The sequence below is a fragment of the Pseudovirgaria hyperparasitica genome (assembly GCF_010093815.1).
Source record: "Pseudovirgaria hyperparasitica strain CBS 121739 unplaced genomic scaffold EJ05scaffold_16, whole genome shotgun sequence".
NCBI lineage: Eukaryota > Fungi > Ascomycota > Dothideomycetes > Acrospermales > Acrospermaceae > Pseudovirgaria > Pseudovirgaria hyperparasitica.
This window is the reverse complement of record NW_022985564.1, coordinates 625,560-644,793: the sequence shown is the minus strand read 5'-3', so window position 1 is coordinate 644,793 and position 19,234 is coordinate 625,560. Positions and strand designations below refer to the sequence as shown.

The 19,234-nt window shown below is 49.7% G+C and overlaps 6 protein-coding genes across 6 annotated transcripts; 2 read left to right on the top strand and 4 right to left on the bottom strand.

Moving 5' to 3' along the window:
• Positions 1-3,429: 3,429 nt before the first annotated feature.
• Positions 3,430-5,110, bottom strand: EJ05DRAFT_479536 (uncharacterized protein). The gene is made up of 3 exons (XM_033744690.1): positions 4,848-5,110; positions 3,879-4,661; positions 3,430-3,831 (listed from the first exon to the last, which is right to left on the bottom strand). The coding sequence occupies exons 1-3, from the start codon at positions 4,930-4,932 to the stop codon at positions 3,713-3,715; spliced, it is 987 nt and encodes a 328-aa protein (XP_033597014.1). The 5' UTR covers positions 4,933-5,110; the 3' UTR covers positions 3,430-3,712.
• A 973-nt stretch (positions 5,111-6,083) lies between these two features.
• Positions 6,084-8,876, bottom strand: EJ05DRAFT_145062 (Pkinase-domain-containing protein). Its single transcript, XM_033739271.1, has 3 exons — positions 8,397-8,876; positions 6,851-8,333; positions 6,084-6,798 (listed from the first exon to the last, which is right to left on the bottom strand). Exons 1-3 carry the CDS (start codon positions 8,649-8,651, stop codon positions 6,176-6,178), a joined length of 2,361 nt encoding a protein of 786 aa, XP_033597013.1. The 5' UTR covers positions 8,652-8,876; the 3' UTR covers positions 6,084-6,175.
• Positions 8,877-9,870: 994 nt separating this feature from the next.
• On the top strand, positions 9,871-11,506 carry EJ05DRAFT_489257 (survival factor 1; the record flags this gene model as incomplete). The annotated part of the gene is made up of 6 exons (XM_033745772.1): positions 9,871-9,966; positions 10,110-10,186; positions 10,239-10,454; positions 10,511-10,932; positions 10,992-11,368; positions 11,414-11,506. The coding sequence occupies 6 exons, from the start codon at positions 9,871-9,873 to the stop codon at positions 11,504-11,506; spliced, it is 1,281 nt and encodes a 426-aa protein (XP_033597012.1).
• Positions 11,507-12,362: 856 nt separating this feature from the next.
• EJ05DRAFT_504094 (uncharacterized protein) lies at positions 12,363-12,877 on the bottom strand (the record flags this gene model as incomplete). Its single annotated transcript, XM_033747517.1, has 3 exons — positions 12,363-12,551; positions 12,631-12,696; positions 12,797-12,877. The coding sequence occupies 3 exons, from the start codon at positions 12,875-12,877 to the stop codon at positions 12,363-12,365; spliced, it is 336 nt and encodes a 111-aa protein (XP_033597011.1).
• A 3,566-nt stretch (positions 12,878-16,443) lies between these two features.
• Positions 16,444-17,665, top strand: EJ05DRAFT_520684 (uncharacterized protein; the record flags this gene model as incomplete). The annotated part of the gene is made up of 3 exons (XM_033748746.1): positions 16,444-16,859; positions 16,937-17,138; positions 17,226-17,665. 3 exons carry the CDS (start codon positions 16,444-16,446, stop codon positions 17,307-17,309), a joined length of 702 nt encoding a protein of 233 aa, XP_033597010.1. The 3' UTR covers positions 17,310-17,665.
• EJ05DRAFT_479530 (uncharacterized protein) lies at positions 17,561-19,216 on the bottom strand. Its single transcript, XM_033744689.1, has 3 exons — positions 18,863-19,216; positions 18,521-18,810; positions 17,561-18,264 (listed from the first exon to the last, which is right to left on the bottom strand). Exons 1-3 carry the CDS (start codon positions 18,968-18,970, stop codon positions 17,742-17,744), a joined length of 921 nt encoding a protein of 306 aa, XP_033597009.1. The 5' UTR covers positions 18,971-19,216; the 3' UTR covers positions 17,561-17,741.
• Between the last annotated feature and the right edge of the window lie 18 nt (positions 19,217-19,234).

The following is a 19,234-nucleotide window of genomic DNA, read 5'->3' as shown; positions in this document are numbered from 1 at the left end:
TTTATAAAGTAGACAATTCTCTGTATCGTATGCAAAGCTCTCACAGTCCGTATTGGACAGGCAGAGCTTCTTACATCTTTTCAGAGACGTGTGCTTGTGATCAACGAGGAATGCACTTGGATTGTGCTTGTCGTAGCCTACTTTCCCACAAATAAGGGATTGCGGAGTGGGCGTGTTGTGACGTTTTTCGATATCTGGAAAAGGGGATGCTACAGCCAAAACGGCCGTAAGCAGCAGAAGGAGACTTTGCATCGTAGCAATATGGGCACACAAGAATGAGAGACACAAAAGGACACTGAAAGAGCGACTTGAACACTTGTAGGGAAAGACTGGTGGTGAAGACGTACGGGCTACAAATCCAGATTCCTAGTTCTCTTAAAAATTCTGCCATCGTGGATCAACGGGGGTTCCGAATGACTGTCTAGCGTACAGCTACCATAGCTATGAAGTTTAGAGACGGATACGGGCGTGGACATGTCATTCCAAAAGCGGTTAAATGTAAACATAAGGCTCCGCCCACGATGCCCGAAGCGACTGGTGGAGATTAGACGTGGTGCAGGTCTAGGCTACTCACGGCGCATAACTAGGTCCGATACGCGTTGTAGCTAGCATGATGATGCTAGTGTCAGGGTCTAGATCTGTCTCTGAGTGCCTTCGACCTCCGCCTGTCAGCCACGAATGTTTTGCCATTTGCAACAGGAATTTGTACAGGTCACCTAGTCGTAGCAACTATTGGTAAACTACCTGCAAGTTGCGCCCGGTGCTGTATCAGACAAAGCATGTTGGTAATAGGTGCACCAGCCCAGTCGAGAATCTATCGTCATTGACGGCTCATGGACATGGCGTTGCGCATACCGAAATTCTCAACAACGTTGTCAACACATTCGTCGTTCCGTTAAGGAGATATCAATAGTAAGTCTAAGAAACCATTGATACTTGCGAATGTTCGGACGATGCTGCATGAGAGGCGCCCGTCCTTGCCTCTCTCGATACCAACCCTGAGCCAGCGACGTCCGTACCAGCCAGTATCTTCGCTTCTCACCGGTTAATGGTACGCCAGCTATAGTCTGATCTTGAAAACATTGAAATGTGCAAGCCATTGTCTCAGACTTGACGTTACTGGCCATACAGCTTCGGATGACGAACCTGCCCATTCGAGGTAAATAAGTTAATTATGCTCTAGCGTTAGTTCAGCGCAATGTACGAAGATTAGACATAGTCATATATCCGGTCCGAGAGGTTTATGCGTCCAACCCGACTTCTACCACTCATCACTATCTCCTCCTCTAGCATCTTCTCCCTCCATCTATCCATATTTCTCCAGAAGCGCGATTTACTCGGAAACTCTGTACCATGTACAGTACAAGTCGCGGTGCACATCACAGCCTGTGCCGTCGTCGATAAACAAACTACCAAAGAAACACACATCGTTAATATAAAGAAAAAAAGGTCCGTGCTAATCAAGTTCTGCACCAGTCGCATTCATACCCATACGTGCTAATGCCATGTCTAACCTTTAACGTTCGGCATATCTACCGTCATGCCAGGGGTTATATGAGCGAGGCCAGGGCTCAGGGGTTGGCCTTGTCGTCGATCACAGGCGTTCACGCCCGTCCATGCCAGGCGTGCTAGCTAGTGCGTGATATATCTATAGTATCGCATTCGCCCTCCACTTTATACCACCTGACAGTCTGCTTATCCGGCTACATGAACCGAACAAAAGCCAGAACCAAGCTGTCTTCCGTGCGTACAGCGACCTAATATATACACGAGGTAACAAACCAACCACGCAGCCGATCTCGCACAGTGACGTACCCACATCTCACCACGCGCGTATTATCCGCTTCGGTGTACACCCATACGTATCATGCATCATGCATGGGAGTGATCCGAACCGATAAGCAAAAACCCTGCGCACTTCCCCGCCATCCATACCACACACACCACACCCCATGACGTGGGGTCCACGTTCCAACGACGCGGGGCCATAATGTGCATCCTTGGACGTGCAATATTGTTGTTCGGATTTTACGATATGCTCTGATGCAAAATCAAGATATACTGCTTGTCGCTGCGCTACTTCTTTTGCAAGGTAGCCTTGTGAGCGTAAATGTGAGAGAGAGATATGAATAGATACATTATACGAGGCGTTGTGTCGGATGAATGGTCAGTGCACAGCAGAGTGGTTGGTTTGTACGGATTGCTAGGATCTGTGAGAGTCCGGATTTTCGCACATGATAAGATATGCGTCAAAGTAACGACTCACGTTGCTTTGATTTTCAAGTCTGGTACTGGTACTGGATCTGTATGCATCCAATCTAGTATTTGACGCATAGATCCCAACACAGCGTAAGCGTCAGTGTCAGCGTCATGGCGAAGATCACAACGCACATCAGAACGGCGTATGGAGTGAGATAAGATACAATCAGCTACCAGACCACAATACACGCCGTGCCAGTCCGTCGAGGACGATCATCTGACGAACAACAATCTGACCAACCATTCAACCATTCAACCACCGCATCAACCATGCATTATCCATGCCCGACAAACCACACCACACCACACCACAACTAAGCACGCCGTATCTTCGTCTAGCTTGATGAATACGTTTTATATACAATCATGTCATGTTTCGTATCCATAACTAGCGGTATTACTCTAGCAGGCATTGGTGGATACTTAGGGAGAGCTTATTCGCATTATCACTCCTACTACCAAACCCATCGCTCTTATCAATCCATCGTGCTTTACAGCACAGGGCGCTCTGCTATATTTTAGGTGCCTCCCGAGTCCATTACGGAGTGCCCGTCTAATTACCACGTGCCTAAGTGCCGGCGCACGCAACCTATGGATCCCGCAATCTTAGACAGTGACCCAGCAAGGCGAAGAACCCGACACCAAACATCCGACACCCGACACCCGCCGACGACACCCGACGACACCTACAAGTCTCATTGGCAAGACTATACTACACTGCATTTATTCATTATAACATTATACCTATTGGCACTGGATCTGATTAGATGTTAGATATGGTGCTGCGCCGCCGAGTAATATCATCCCATCACATCCACCACGCATGCGTCATGCATACATACATATATATATATATATATCTACACAGCGGCACGCTCTCGTCGGACCATATCTCATATCCTCAGTCAATAGCCAATTACAAAAGCCATCCTAATGGGTCAAGGCATTTGCATTTTTTGGGGGTTTCTTCTCCTTCCTTGTCTGGTATCGAATGCTATTGATCGATGGTACTGTGTTTGTGGAGACCTAAAATTTTCTCTTAGGCGCTGCTGACGCCGCAGCTCTGTGGGGCCAGAACAGGCCGGAGTTTGACGCGCAACAAGGCAGCTGAAAAGCCTGAAACAGAAACCCACCAAAATTAAAACCTGGAGCGCCGCAGACAAAAAGAAGGACCGAGTTCTGAATTATACGTGTCATTCATGTCCAATCATCTATCTAATATATAAATATATGTGGGTGTCGTCCGTTACAACAAAAAATGCCGATCCAACATGGACCGAGGGGTATCATTGTATATGCCGAGTCAGATATGGGAAGATTACTCGGTGTTCTCTAGTAGATTCGTTTATTGTATGGTCCGAATTACAGCGTGTGGGAACGTTGAGTCGGCCAAAGGAGATTCGTCGATGGCGTCATATGGATCTATGGCGCTCCTCATAGTGTGCGTCTAAGATTATCGGCGATTCTTGAATGTGCCTTTGATGCTCGAGAGGGCGTGCAGGAGGTCGAATGCGCGCTGCTCATCCGCATCGATGCCCTTATTGAAATATGTAGGAAGAACTCTGTGGTGATCTAGACTTTGTTAGCAACCAAGCATAGGGGTGATCTCTACAACGTACTCGCATGCTCATCTGAGAATTCAATTCCTTCTCCACCCTGCTTTTTCACCTCCTGCACCGCATCCTCCAGAAGCGCCTTGGCCACACCCTTGCCGCGGTACTTGACGGCCACAGTCCAAGCTCGCACAACACCCCATTTCCTCTTCTCGTTCTTCTTCTTCTCTTTCTTGCTTCCATTCGGGCTTCCCGGCCGCGCCCAACCAATTATCACAGTGCCGATCACCTTGTCTCCCCACTTTGTGATTATCATCTGATCCTCGCCCAACCAGTCCCAGCCAATCTTCTCCGCCAGGTCAATATAAGGCCCAGCAAACCACCGTACGGCAATCAATGCCGTCATTGTCGCTCCGATCAGCGTCGTTATGATAACGGGGAGAGTGTCGAAGCCATCATAAAAGTACCGCACGCCAAATCCGACAATCGCTGCGTAGATTGAAAGGATGGTTGGATTGTAGATGATAGAGCGAGAGGTTGCATTTCGTTGCTCCGCAATGCTGTCTGCAACCAATTTGAGTGCTGCCACGCGATCTTCATGCGATTTGGCGGTGTAAGTGGTCAGTTCGGGAACATCAGCGAGTGGAGACGGAGCGGGAGCATCAAGAGGGTCGTTGAGTGCCTGTGCATCTGCGACAGAAGCTTCGTGTGGCAGTGTCATGGCGGAGAGTGAGGACAGTGAAGGCAGAGGAATCGCGTCGGAGCCGCGAAATGAGGGGGTAGATATGGGTGTAGGGTACAGCTCGTCGTCCGGGATTCGTAGATTTGCGGATAGAGATGTGAGGAAAACTATCGAGGCCTTGTGTGAGCAGGTATATTTCGAGGATTGAAGTTTGGGCAGCTAGAGGTTGCGACTATTTGACGGTTGCACGCTGCGGCTCGGCTATGATATAGTACACAATGCTAGGTACCAACGACCAATAGGCAAGATAGTAGGAGCAACAAGACGAATTGAACGAGGAGATGGCCACATACCAGCAGACGTCTTGAAGCCGGGGATCAAAGGTATTTTATCACCCACGCTATTGACGTAGAGCGGTGCAGAAAGATGGCGTACCATTGTGGACAGGAGCAGAAAAAAAAAGATTTGTCTACAAGCAAGCGTCAAGGCAGGGCCCAGACTGAGACAGTGGCAAGCTTAGGATATGATTTCGTAGGCGGCCAGGCCTAGAGTAGAGACGAACATGAAGGATATGGAGAAAGTGAGAGAGTTCTGGCGGGGAGAAGCAGATGTTTTGAACCAGTTGAAGGCAGCAAACGTCAAACGTGTGTTGGAGCAAGAGATAGACCCACGCAACGCCATTGGTCCGAGCGCCAAATGCACAATGCATGGTGGAAAAAGCCCCTGCAAGCCCTGCCACTCCTGCAAAGCACCCCCCCTCTTCCCTCGACGCCGACCGCGGGTTGCTTCGTGCTGCGCTGATTATTATCATTGGCACAACTACAACTGAACAAGCACACAATACACAGAGTACAATAGGATGATCTTATCTTCACGGTTCTGGCCTTGGCTGTTGCGCCCACCGACTGACGACCAATCGCCCGCTTGTCATTGGTTTGGCGCGCGCACCTAATCCAGCACGAACCGTTCCAGACTGCACGCGCCAGACGCCGCATACATACTTACTCACATTCAGACACACAGACATACACACAGGCATACACACATACATACATATATAGTACGAAACACTACTAACAATAGCTACTATCACCTTCACTGATCATCATTATCATCATCACACCTGCAATGATAGGTTCTAGTGGCTGATCTGATAATAGAAGCGCCGTTGCTACGCACACATAGCAGCATACCCCAGTACAAAACACACGCACGCACGCACGAACCCATGCACAAGCATTGCTGTTTGCCTCAAAAAAAAAAGACTCGTCCCGGTACTTTTCTGCCTGCTGCAAGTTGCGTCTTCTGATACAGTCGTTGCACCACCGGTGTAGTGCTGCACTCCGCCCCCGCTCGCTCTACTGCCGTCCGGTACCCCAGACATCCGTCTCAAATATGCTCTATATAACGCTATAAACATCCCCAGTGGCCTCCATCCAACACACAGACAGGTGAAAGATGAAAGAATACATGTCCAAAATCTCCTGCCCGGCACCATATTAATACGACGAATGCGACATAACCTCCTGCCAAGCTACAAAATAAATACCCGACTGCAGAACTGCTCATTACCCAATGTACTCCGTGCGCCCTCCCATCTTGTTGTCCGTCCGTCATATACGCTTGTTCTATGCCCGCCACGAGCTCGTGGACGCTGTTCGTACCACTCTCTGTTGCCTCTTCATGCTGCTTTCTTCGCTGCTGCATCGTTGTCACCTGGTTGCAGTGTATGCGAATGTCCAGAGGCTCGTATAATCTGGCCGCCATCCTCTTGTCGACATACAGCATTGCCCGTGATCCACTTGTCGCTCAACACCTCCTCCATCGTCGCTCTTTTCTTCGGGTCAATTTCCAGCATTTTACCTATAATATATCGGCTTTCGCGAGGTAGGAGACGCAGTAGTCGCCATGGCCCAGTAATTGTCGGTGGCTGGGAGTTGCCGTTTGAGGACGTTGAATTCGTCGCAGCACCATCTGAAGCCACCTGCTTGTCATCGCGTGTCGATGGAGCCGACGTATTCTCGCTCCTATTTTGATGCTTGTGATGCTCCGAATTGGCTCTTGAAGTTGGCTCGGATTGACCTCCGTTTGACCTCGTGTCAATGTCCGTTCTAGGTCCGCTCGTCGGAGGTGACACAAACAGCTTGTACGAATTGTCCGACACACGAGGCTGCTTCCATGGAAACCGTTTGAGCGTCATACAGCAGAAGATGATCGCCAGTGACCAAATATCTGTCGGCTGTGGGTCGTACTTGGACAGGTCGTACACTTCTGGCGCTAAATAAGGATCAGATCCCACGATACCTAGTTGGAGTCAGTACCGCTGTGTACGACAATTTGACGAAATATCCCTTACCGCTGGCCAAAACAATGTCGTTTTCAAACGGATATCGGAATACAGCAGCGCTACCAAAATCAATGATCTTCATGATGCCGTGCTCGTTAACCACCACATTGTCCAGCTTTAGGTCTCGGTGCGCCAATCCCATACTATGCAAATATGTGACACCGCTTAGAATCTGCAGAGTCGAACATGCTATTTCGGCCCGGTCCATCTTCCCTGTCATGACTATTGCAAACAAGTCAAACGGGGCGTATTCCATCACAACATACCAGTTCCCTTTCTCGTTTACAAGATCCATAGTTTCAATGATGTTGCCGTGGTGAAGCGTCGATCCAATACAGAACTCGCCTGTAACCTTCTTTGTGTAGTCCTTCTCCGACTCGTACGAATGTTTTGCCCGAAATTGCTTGACCGCAAAGGTTACCCCGTCACTACTTCGCTTCATCAATCGAACCGACCCACCTGCTCCGGAGCCGAGGACTTTTCCGAATTTTCCGTACTTGTCCTGCAGCCCGTGATCGTCCGCAAATGGCACATTGACTTGCTGACTTGACGTCGTTGTTGTGTTTGACACTGGAGGAGTCTTTGTTCCTGACTTAGAGCCCCGAACGGGAGACTGCTGCCGTGAAGGTGCTCTTGATGAAGGCTTAGACGACGACTTTTTATCTTTATGTTTACCACCTATTTTGAAGAACCTCTTCAGTTCAGACATTGAGCTGTGCGAATGTTCTTTGGTCGAGTCGTGGTGATCCTTGTGGTCTTCTTCACTAGTATGGTCATGTTTTCTACCGAAGAACCCACTGGATCTCTTCTCATCTTTCTTTCTGGCCTCGTTCACAGACACACGAGCAGCGTTAACAGTCGAGATTGAGCTGGACGAAGCATGCCCACGTCGCGCCGCATGTTCTTTAGCAAAGACGAAACGCGACTCCAAACCATCAACATGGCGAGGTTGAGGCCCTCGCCTACTGCGGGCGTATGGATTGTCCTTATCCCCGTTGGGCGTGTATGGTCTACTTTGAATAGGCGTGTCCGCCCCAGATTCACCGGGGGTGCTTCGGCCAGGGCTGGCGTCCCTAGATGCAGGGACAGAATCTCCAGCTGCCCCTACTGTGAAAGTTGGCACATGCTTTGGATGTGGTGATACAACACCGGGGACGTCCGACTCAGACTTGTGTCGGTGGTCTGGTTTTGGAGACGCTCGGCGCGAATTAGACCCTGATGCCGGCCTCCTATCGTCCCTCTGCGTAGTACCATCCATTGACGTTGGTGGTGCTTCATGAGGGGGAGAAATTTCAGGCGTCATCAAGGCTGGTTCTACCAAGCCTTTGAGGCTACTTGACCCTGGTCCTGTCCGACCAGTGGCTGTTCCAGAGGGAGTCAGAGGAGGGGAGTGTATTGACCCACTGTGCGGTGAGGGTACAGGAGAGCCACTCGAAGGAGAATTTGTTTGTCTCAGTGATGGTGTTCGAGAACCGGAAGATGGGGATGGAGCCTGGGCAGAGTCAGTAATGCGTTGGCAGTCTTGTTGTGGGAGAAGCTACGAGTGATTACTCACCCTAGATGCTGGCAGTGACACAGGCTCGAAGGAATAATCTGCCATTCGCTTTGACTGTAGTCGTGACTTTTGCATGGTTATTGACAGATTCTTCAATTCTTGTATGGCTTCTGGGGTGAGATCATCCTTTGAGACACGCTCCTTGTTTGTCAGAGTCTCTATATGTTGGAGATTTGCAGCCGGCTCTATTTGTTCCTCTACAGAACTGAATCGTACCCCATATTGACCACCTTCATTCTCACCCTGGGTTGCCATGGTGCTTAGTATCAGTGCCTTCTTCTTAACCAACGGTCCTTAATCCTAAATTCCGAGGATTGCTGACGTCGTGTAAGGCGAAGGCAGGAGCAGACGCAAGGCGCACAGGTATATCGGCCGAGGTGACAGAGGTAGGATCGAGTTATCGATGGATGCCGGTAATCGCTATGCAATTGTTGGCTGCTTTCCGAGCCTGAGACCGAGGTGGGAATGGTAGCGAAGGCCAGTCCGAGCTTGGCGGTGGCATGCAAGCTAGTAATATGACGAGCGGCGCGGGCAAGGTAATGGCAGAGGTTTCGAGGGCCGTAATTCAACAACAAAGCGAATTGGCGATTGTTGTGGATGGTGTTTGGAGTGCAAAGATTGGTGTAGGTACGAGGGTTAGGACCTAGTCAGAGCAGCTTAGTGGTGACATGCGCATGCGCGTCATGCGGTTTGATACCTATATTTCCTAGGCCGAAAGATTGCCGAAATCGTTTATGCGGCTTTCGGCGGTAAGAAGCGCGATCGGGTCGGGAGTTCTATCAATAGGTAGCCGGGCAAGCGGGATATATGCTCCGTGGGTTGACGATGCAGTGGAAGAGTGATATAGGGAATGAGAGGTGAGAAAGTGAGGAAGAGGAATCGAGGATTGATTACGGAGACAGCGACGAGCGAGCACACATTCTTTCAATGCAGCGGGCGGCGAAGATCCCGTGGGCGAGGAGAAGTAGAAGGGTGTAGGTGGGGCGACTGGAGCGATTGGGAAAATTTCAGCGAAGACTAGTGATCCATAATCCATTTGGTGATTTTGACTTTTGACCCAACAGACAACAACAAAGTAGGCAAATGCAACGGCCAGTAAGCGCGGCCCGTCATCCACCTAGGCAGCCATTTGACCGTAAGGATAACGAAGCACGAATCTCCAAATTAGGAGCGCAGACTAGCAAATGGCATTTTATGGCATGTGCATTGGGGCTGGGCAGGTGGTATCACGGGTGTTGGCCGCGAATCGTGGTGATTTCGGTTCGCTGAAACGGCGGCGGATACGGAATTTATGAAATGAGTTGCACTGCTATTACCTCTATCTATCTCTCTCCTCATAGACGTTAGTGACCTTCATTTATAAAGATAATGTTTATGCTTCTCTCTGTCTCTCAGCAATATCGCGGCTCCGGTGATTAGTAGATTGCCTTCGACCTCATCAGAGTGTCATGCTGCCCCTCAATCCTTATCGATAATGACTACTGGTGTGGCTAGAGTGGCTCAAGTGGCTCAAGTGGCTCGGGTCGGTGGTCGTGGGCCGAATATCTTCCTTGCACTTGCCTTTTTTGAGGTTAGCAGCCGCCCCGCGCAGATCAGAGGATTTAGAGCGCACCAATGGGCTCGAGGGCTCGACCTTCCCTCCGCTAGACACAAGACATCATATTGATCTGCCCAAACTCCTATCCCGCAATACCATTTCTCACCAGACAATAGCCTATTCACATACCTACTTCGCCGATTCTCTCGTATCAGAGAGCGGGTTTCATAATGTTCAACTGGGCCAAGCAACAGTACGTTAAGTTCTTCACGAGTGCTTCATTCAGATACCTGACTCACATATAGGCTTGCGAATGTCGCCGGCACCGAGGAGCCCATCTACGGCCCGTCAGCCATCCAAACCGTCACTGAACAGGCCAAGACTACTCCCTATACCGAGTTAAAGAAGGAACACCTGAGATGGAAGGTTCAGGACTCGACCAATGTTGAAACTCAACAGTTCTACCTGCTGTCAGAGGAAGGGCACATCGGACTGGCCCAGGTCATCTACAGCGATGTCATGTGAGCTTCGCTTGCAAGTTGAGCCCTGCTCTCTGTGCCACTAATGACTTCCACAGGGGCATAAGGACTGCTGCTCAGTTCAACTCCAAAATTATCTATCCCGACGGCAGGCCGAGCCTCTGGTGTTCAACACCCCTCAAGAACTATGGGTTCTCAGACGACAAATACTCTTTTCACGCAGACGGCTGCTCTTTGGAATTCTCCGAAGACGGAACATACTACACAATAAAGTCTGCTACCAGCAATGATTGCCTGGTCAATCTCAAAGTCTCAAGAGCTGCGCCAGGTTTTATTGCTGGAGAAAATGGCACTACTCACTTTGGCACAGACCCACAGAAACCATGGGGTTCTATGTGGCACAAATTCTGGCCCGTGTGTGAGGTTGAGGGCAGCATGATCACAAAGTCTGGCGAGATTAACTTCAAGGGCCGAGGCATGTACATTCACGCTCTGCAGGGAATGAAGCCGCACCATGCCGGTAAGTCACGCAGAGGCGTTCATAGACATGAACGAGCAAGTACTCACATCTTGTCACAGGCGCCAAGTGGAACTTCGTCAGCTTTCAGGGTCCCGATTACTCCGCAGTCATGATGGAGTTCACTACTCCTGCATCGTATGGCACCACTGTCGTCAATGTTGGGGGTATTGCTAAAAAGGGTGAAATCATCTTTGCCGGAGCATCAAACACTGCCAAGCACGTCAAGAGCAAGGTCGATGACCTAAACAACTGGCCAGAGCCTAGTGAGGTTGAGTATAAATGGACTGGGAAGACTAAAGACGGCAAAGACGCGACTGCAGTAATTGCCGGAAACCTTGGACCACGTACAGACCGCGTTGATGTCATGGCCGAGGTGCCAGCAGTCATAAAGAGCCTTTTGGCCTCAGCTGCAGGCACCAAGCCATACATTTACCAGGTACGTGCCTCTAAATACGGTCTTGACTATACTGATACGTTACAGTTCACGCCTACACTCAAGCTAAAGATGGACATTGACGGCGAGACTATCGAACAGGAAGGAAAGCTCTTCATTGAAGCCACATTTATCTGCTGAACTGAGGTTAATTTCACTACCTTCTCAACGCCGCTAATACCCCTGGCGCCAATGTGCATATGCTCCTACGATCCTGGATAATCATAGTCCATCAATAGCCTAATAGACCACTCATCAGTATATGGTTTACTACGTGATTACAACCGTGCACACTACTCCGATACTTTCACCTGTCCGGTTAAATTTCCTCCTTATTCCTGCGCCTCTCAGGCTTGACCCTCTAATTGCATCGTTCCAGTATATCCCCACTGATACGTGCATCTCTTTTCCTGGCTCTCAAAACAGATATGCTTCCCAGATTCACCCTTTCGCGCAATATCAAACATCCCAAATTACCTCCATACGCATCTAGCGAAAAAACTCGCTAGTCACTTTCACTACAGGATAAATCTGGCATCCTTACACAGATCCCACTCATCATGTGATTTGTTCCAGTTGCATCTCGTACGGGTCAGATGCATGGCTCAGTCGGGGCCGGGCATGTAGAAAATTGAAAGTATAGAGCTCTAGAGGATTCGGGCAGAAGGACGATGTGCTTGCAACTACACAGTCCTAGGTAATTAAGGTCTTTCTAGAATCTTATCTAATGGAATGATTAGTTGCTGATATTATTGCTTTCATTATTACTTGGTAGACGGGGCAACCATTGCGCGTTATTGCAGTACTCGGAACAGTTAGGGAATCAATAGAGTTGGGCTGAAGCTAATTGAGATTCAATTCTGCTTGGCCTTTTATATGCGACCTTGATGTTATGATACGTATGCAATATTGCGTAACCTAGAAAGATCTTTCATAAACATTGTGTTGTCAAGATTCGTGAGCATGTTGTTTCCCTTTCGGTACTTCAACTACATGCTCACAACTCCTTCAGTCTCTGCAGCTTCTTCTCGTCGATCGCGGTGCCATCAGCCTTGGTGGTGCGTGTTGGGTCATGTCCATGCTTGGTCTTAAAGCCTTCAACTAGCTTGATGTACTCTTGCTCGGCTTGCTCGGCGGTGGTACCCTTCTCCTTCCACTCGGTGTAACGCTTGCTCTTAGCTTTACCCTAGTCGCGAGATGATATTAGCAAGAGTATCCCTCAAAGGAGTAGGAAATAGGATTGCGGTGATTAGGTGTCGACTTACGGCCATGTCGAACATGCCTGGCTTAGAAGGCTCCTGGCCATGAGCGATCTTGAAGGTGGCGTAGAGCTGTGGTTATGTCAGTCGTTGAGTTCAATCGACAGTACAGATATTGGATCGATGGCCTGGCAAAGCTCATCATCAAGAGTTACTCGTAAACTGCACTTACATCTAGCAGATCGTCGTTAGCAAGCTTGCCGTTGATCTGCTCGATCTCGATGGCAGCTTTCTCAAATTGGGGGGAGACCATGATTGCGATGAGGATTGCAGGTATCTGGCGAGTGAAGTTGGAGGATGAGCAGGAAGCAGAGTGCTGAGGTAGGCGGCGTAGGTCAGCTGCATATTCACATGGTCCCTGAATCCCCAGCAAACCCCGCGGCGGGGCAACGCGCTCGCATTCAGCGTCATCGAGTTGGTGCCTGAGGCACAATTATCCGTAGAATTATTAAAATGTACAAATTTATCAGAAGCTATGATGGCTATACTTAAATACACCACCCCTGTATTATCAATAAGTAAAGAATTATCGTAGATAAACGATCCAAACAGTGTGAAGCCTATAGAATCTGCCAGATCCTCAACATCCCTTCCAGAAAAACATCTATCAACTACCGTCCCGTACTGCGGAGTTCAGCCTGCTCACGGGTCTGCCACTCAGGTGTCTTGAGAGAACGGATGGCCCTATTGAGCTTCAAGTCAAGTTCTGGCACAGTATCTGTCCTGATCAGTCTGTTGTACCCCGGCCTGGCCATGCAGATCGCTGCCACCATGGTGTAAACAGCGTCGTTGCCTGCATTGTGTAGATGCCGATGCGGTCCATCTATCCCCTGAGCCCAGAGTACCTGCGACAGACTTACTGGACCTTTCCTGTCGTACTGGCCAGAATATGGACCCGCGACCACCTGGGTATCAATATGAGTCTTCAGCTCGACTTTGAGCTGCTTGAAGACTTTGTCCTCATGCTCGGCAGCGTGCGTTATGACGCTGTACGACTTCTGCAAACACGACGACACTGGTTCCATGAGGCCTTGGAAGATGGAACGTATGGTGTCTATCGGGCCCTCTACCGAAGTTCCAAATTGGAAACAGTCCTGGCACCCCTTTGGCTCGTTCTGGCACTCCATCTGTACGAATAGCTTTCTAGGTGCTGCCGCATACCCTTCTATCTTGAGGTGGGTCGTCGTCATATGCTGTAAGACTGTACAAGGATCGAAGTCTTTGTCTATGAGACCTTCAAGCTTTCCGGTATCCAGCTCTGCGAACCCGATCTCAGTGACCTGCTTGTCATCCCCTTCGCCGGTCCACTCGAAATCAACAGCGATCAAGACATCTCCCCGCTTGATTGCATCAAACGTCTTTTGACGCTCCTCACTGCACACGCTGTCGGCTGGTGGAGGATAACCATGATTTATCCACCTACTCATCCTCACTATGACTTCGTGAGGCAGGGGAACTTGTTGTGAGACTGCCTGGACAGCCGTCTTTTCATGGTTTTCGGTCAGTGAAAACTGCTTTTCAGCCTTCTGGCTACCCGAGTCTCTGCCACCCTCAACAACTGTATCAGTCCCTAAAACAGCCTGGGTAGCGAACTTTTCACCATTCCCGAGGCCTAGTGCTTGCTTTACGCTCGTCTGGATAGCAGAAACATAAGTCTGCTCAGCAGCAGGAACACGGCCGGACTCCAATGGCCAGGCTGAATGAGCATGTTGAGGGACACCCGAAACCGCTTCCGCATATGATCGATACCCCTTTGATGGGATGACCAAAGTTGCAGAACTGGGTGCTTTGGGAACAGCAAAGCTGGAACACGATACAAGACTCTCGGGGAGTCTTTTCGCCGGCTCAAAGGAGGCGGCACAGCAGCGTTTTGAGCCCCTTTGGACTATCTGGATGCGGACATCCTGTCTATGTACAGGACTGTCAATGTCAGTGAGACTGCCAAAAGAACGAGATGGGTATGTGAATTATACCTGCTGTTCTGAGCGGAACCGGACGAAGTTGGGCTTGGCTGCCGTGATTCACTCTCTTTTGATACAGCCAACTTCATGGCCTTCTTCACTGCTGAGTTTCTGGCTAATGCGAAACCCTTGGCAACTCTGCTCTGGTCTGCTGAGATGCCAAATGCAGACTTCTCCTTCACTGTGAGAGCCTTGCCTGAACCCTCTTCAGCCAATATATCAAAGCGATTAGCAGTGGAGAACTGCTTCATGCTCAGGCCCGTGTTGTTACTCGACGATGGAGTATCAACACTTAACTTCGAGGACTGCAAATGATCAGTTGATATTCAACTCATCAGTCATGTGATTTACCTCTTTGGCTGTTGTTGCTGTTGAGCCGTGTGGTACAGCACGGTTCATATCCTTTATGAGACGCCTATTCTCCCTCTTTCTCTGCGTCCTGGAGAGCACTGGTCTTCGTAACTCACATGGCTTCTCAGAGCAGACAAACCATGACTGTACTCCTGTGACCGTAGCAAGGGGATAGATAACGCAAAGGGTCACTATTATCATGCTGACGGCCAGCACAAGCCATGGTGCCTGACTGGCCAGGCTATCAGACACATTGGCCGACAGGATGAACATGAAGGTAGACATGATGAATAATTATGACGAGTGATTGAAAATGAAGCGTAAAGGTCTGCGTGATCTCAGTACTTTTAGGAAGATTGCTGTGATGTGAGAGGATTCGATATCTGGAAACAGCGGTTCTTTATATAAGATTTTAGAAGGCATAGCGAATGGCTCAAACGCCTTGATTTATTTCTATCCCGAGAGATCCGTTGCGGATTCAGCCATATATTCCAATTCCGTGGAACCAGGACCATCACCGGAAACCCGTACAATCACAACGAGCCGTACCATGTCTAGGTAATTAAAAGAAAGGGACCCAAACAATATTCACTGATTTCCAAGGTTCCTCACTCACAATTGATGGGGTCTCACTTTTCAGTTCTCTGGAAGTCATGGTTTTAGTCTGAAATAGTCGCCCGCGAACTTCCTAGCGATCTCGGGTTTTTGGCGAGGTGTGGTTTTTTTTCTCCATTTTCATTCTATTTCTTTAGCATGTGCATGGGGCTTCAACGTCCAGTGTGGTTCACTAAGCTAAAGACGGTAATTCGAGATACCTCCTAAAATCGGACTAGGATTGTTATTCGACTAATTGTACCTCTGTGACTTCGGGCAAGGCCATAAATAGAAATTTCATCGGTTTTACAAAGTTTTGCGATAATGGTTAGGAAAGACTAACCCATAGTTCGGCCAAGCAGCAGTAAACGTCGGACGGAAAACCGAGGCGAACTTATTTGTCGAAGAAAACAACGTGATATCAGTGAGCAAGTATCACGTGAGAAGTCCACAATATGCAGTGTTGGAGATGCATCCAAGCTCCAGCAAACATGATCACCGGCGACCACTGACACCTATGCGTCGCTGAGTAGCAATGTCTCGTACATGATTCACTTTTTGATATACTTATATTAAGCAAATCCGGTGAGCTCATTCCATTAATCGTTGCATCTAATTTGAGAAAGGGGAGTCTCACCGCTTTCTCGGTCTGTTCACTCTCCCAATTCACTTCTCCTATTCTGCTCACTTAGACCTCTCAACCTCTGATTCGTCCACTGCGGTACCTCCAATGTCACTTCAGCTTGATTCCCAGAGCAGTGGTCCTACAGAGGAGCCCAGCCATGACAATTGGGCGCAAATGCAACAGCATAAATATGTGACAGCACTTCGCTGACCACTCTCGTCTCCATCCTATACATATTTTCAAGACCAAATCCTAAACAGCGATCTCATGATCCGTCCATCATCAAGAATGCCTGAATATCTCAAGAACATGCAGACTCAAAACTGCAAGAAGCGCGAGATCATCGACGCCGCCGGCTCCAACGAAGTTGCCCGCTCGCGCGCTGCCCACGCAGATCTGGCCTTCACTGACGTCTACCCTCAGCTTTCGTCTACCAAGCATTCCTACCTCGACAGCCCCGAGCCAGAGACTCGTGCTCGTACCGATTCGCTCATCACTGATTCCGAGTCTCAAACTCCTCGTGCGCTGCAGCTCGAGTACGCAATTGACCAAGCCTCTACGTCGCCTCTGAATGCTCCACAGCTCGCTCGTGGCGTCGACATCCGCAACAGCTCCCATGCACCGCGCCCTCAGTTCTCAAAAGCGGCTCACTTCAACAGTCGTGGCACCGGCTTGCGCAATGCTGGATGCGCGAAGCGCCATCGGTCAGTCTCACAATTCACCGCTCACCTACCTCATCTTTTGTCTGTCTGATGCACACTAACACACGAGTCCTACACAGCCGACGTCCCGTCGATGCAATCCAGAGCTGCATGAATCGGCCCACGATCCGCCGTCTCGCCCGCCGAGGAGGTGTCCGACGCATCAGCGGTGGTGTATACGCCGAAATCAGACTCGCGCTGCGCAGCCGTCTGACCGAGACAATTCGCCGTGCCGTGGCAATTGTGGATGCTCGACAGCAGAAGACTGTTCGGGCCAACGATGTAAGTGGACACACCTATCCTGTTGAAACGAGGTGGTCGAGGCTTTCTTTTTTATTTGTTATGTTGCTAATTTTGGTGGATGACTAGATTGTCTATGCACTTCGAGGTATGGGCACTTCGTTGTATGGATTTGGCGAGGGAAAGTCTTATAGAGGTTACTCGTATATGTAAGACCGGATGATGGAGAGATGTATCACACCGCTTATGGGAGATATATGTTGGATTTCGGACCGGATGTTGTCGAGAAGTCATCGATGATCTGGAGAGGGACTGACTGCTTTGGGCTATTTTGCTCAGATCTTGGAACCGATGTGGTTGGGATATATTGCAATCAAGCTTGTACTTGGCACGTGGCTACATCATGCAGAGATCTGTCAAGGATATTCTTGAAAGGAGACTAGAGCAGAAATGCTAGAATAGGACTAGAGTATCTGATTAACACGATAAGACTAAGATGAGTCAACATAAAGCATAAATCGTTCAGTCGTTCGAAGTCGTGAGGCATGGTCTCATAAGCCACCCTTGTCTAAACGCCACATCCGATCCATGCAAACCCCCTCCTAAACGCTAACTCCAACGGTTTCATCATTCGCAATCAGCAACTCAAACTTCCGCCCTCTCTGCCTCATACTTCGTCCCCCGATTCAAGTCATCATGCAACTTCTGATCCCCGTCCCTTACCATACCACTCATGCGGCCCCTACTCGTCGCCAACAACCCCCTATTCGCATCCACAACCGGACTATAAAACACCGTCCCACCACCCGTCTTCCCCTCAAACCGCGTCGCCGCCAAGCCAATCGGCCGAGTATTCGAATAAACGGCCTCCCAGTCGCCACGCCTGCTTCTGAACAGCTCATGGTAGATCATGATGTGGTCGTGAGCAGCCTTACTCCACCAGGCCCAGCCGTCGCGGTGCAAGGGGTCGTGTGCGAAGGCGTGCACGCCCTCGACGGTGCTGAAGTACATGATGTAGGTGAATTCGTTGCCGGTGGCGCGCTCCATGCCGGAGTAGGATGTGCCGCCGAGGTAGGAGTAGTGTGTCGCGTGGGCTTCGAGGGAGGCTTGCATGGCTGTCATGTACTCGCCAAGGACTTTGAAGCCAGGGGCGAACAGGCCGAGCGGGCTAGGATGGAGTTAGTCGGGTGTTTTCTCTGCCGCGCGGTTGTGTGCTTATAGCGTGGCTGTAGGGTATTGGGGCATGGTAATGGATATGCAAGGATGTGCCTTGCATGACTTTGCCACATTGGAGAAAGTGTTCGGTTGGGGAGTACAAGTTGCAACGGGTAGGACGTCATTGTATCTTCCGATGCGGCACATGTGGCGAGACCTCGTCGACAACCGCACGAAAGCAAGGGACAAGGAAGGAAGGTGAAGCTTACTGATCGGTGCGGGCTCCAATCTTAAGAACAACCACATCCCCGTCCGCTGGCCTTCCACTGAACGTGCCGTCTGATTGGGGAATCTGAGCGGAGAATTTCGACAGAATCGTGTTCTGCATTTCGAGATTGGCTTTGACGCCCACGGTGATGAGAAAGGCGTTGATCATGCGGAAGCCTATGAGGGCGACTGCGGGAATGAAAGCGCGGTGGCCGAACGTAACAAAGAGAATGGACTGGAGGATTGCGCCGAGGGCAAGCCATGATGAAATGGAGAGTGCATCACGGAGTTGCTATGTTGTATCAGCATCATGATATAGGCTGAAACATGCATCAGAGACGTACGACTACCATACGAGTCGAGATGACTCCGAAGACCTTCTTTCTCTCGTTCGTCTCGGACTGCGTGAGAGGCCGAACCGAGCTAGGTGGAATGAGACTCTTGAAGCCCATGTTGATAATGTGATTCTGAGTGACAAGACGTGTGGTGAATTGGATTGTTGTTGTACGACGACAGGTTGACTGGCTCGACAAAGGAGTAACGAGACTAATAAATATTCCAGTCTTACACGGTAGAAGTGCGGACTTTAGTTATCCGAGTCAGTGTAAAAGGTCGGCCGTGGACAAGACATACGGGTACGACGCGTGCGGGCTAGGATAATTAATGAAGGCTTCTCATATATATATATATATATATAGATACAGGTCGGGATGTGG

Bases quoted from the DNA above. Each gene is read 5' to 3' on its own strand.
- EJ05DRAFT_479536 (XM_033744690.1), bottom strand. From the start codon at position 4,932: ATGGTACGCCATCTTTCTGCACCGCTCTACGTCAATAGCGTGGGTGAT. The intron at 4,662-4,847 runs GTATGTGGCCAT...AGGCCTCGATAG, and splicing joins CGGCTTCAAGACGTCTGCTG to TTTTCCTCACATCTCTATCC. The intron at 3,832-3,878 runs GTACGTTGTAGA...AACAAAGTCTAG, and splicing joins ATTCTCAGATGAGCATGCGA to ATCACCACAGAGTTCTTCCT.
- EJ05DRAFT_145062 (XM_033739271.1), bottom strand. From the start codon at position 8,651: ATGGCAACCCAGGGTGAGAATGAAGGTGGTCAATATGGGGTACGATTC. The intron at 8,334-8,396 runs GTGAGTAATCAC...GACTCTGCCCAG, and splicing joins TGTCACTGCCAGCATCTAGG to GCTCCATCCCCATCTTCCGG. The intron at 6,799-6,850 runs GTAAGGGATATT...GACTCCAACTAG, and splicing joins CGACATTGTTTTGGCCAGCG to GTATCGTGGGATCTGATCCT.
- EJ05DRAFT_479530 (XM_033744689.1), bottom strand. From the start codon at position 18,970: ATGGGCTTCAAGAGTCTCATTCCACCTAGCTCGGTTCGGCCTCTCACG. The intron at 18,811-18,862 runs GTACGTCTCTGA...GATACAACATAG, and splicing joins TCTCGACTCGTATGGTAGTC to CAACTCCGTGATGCACTCTC. The intron at 18,265-18,520 runs GTAAGCTTCACC...ACTCCATCCTAG, and splicing joins ATTGGAGCCCGCACCGATCA to CCCGCTCGGCCTGTTCGCCC.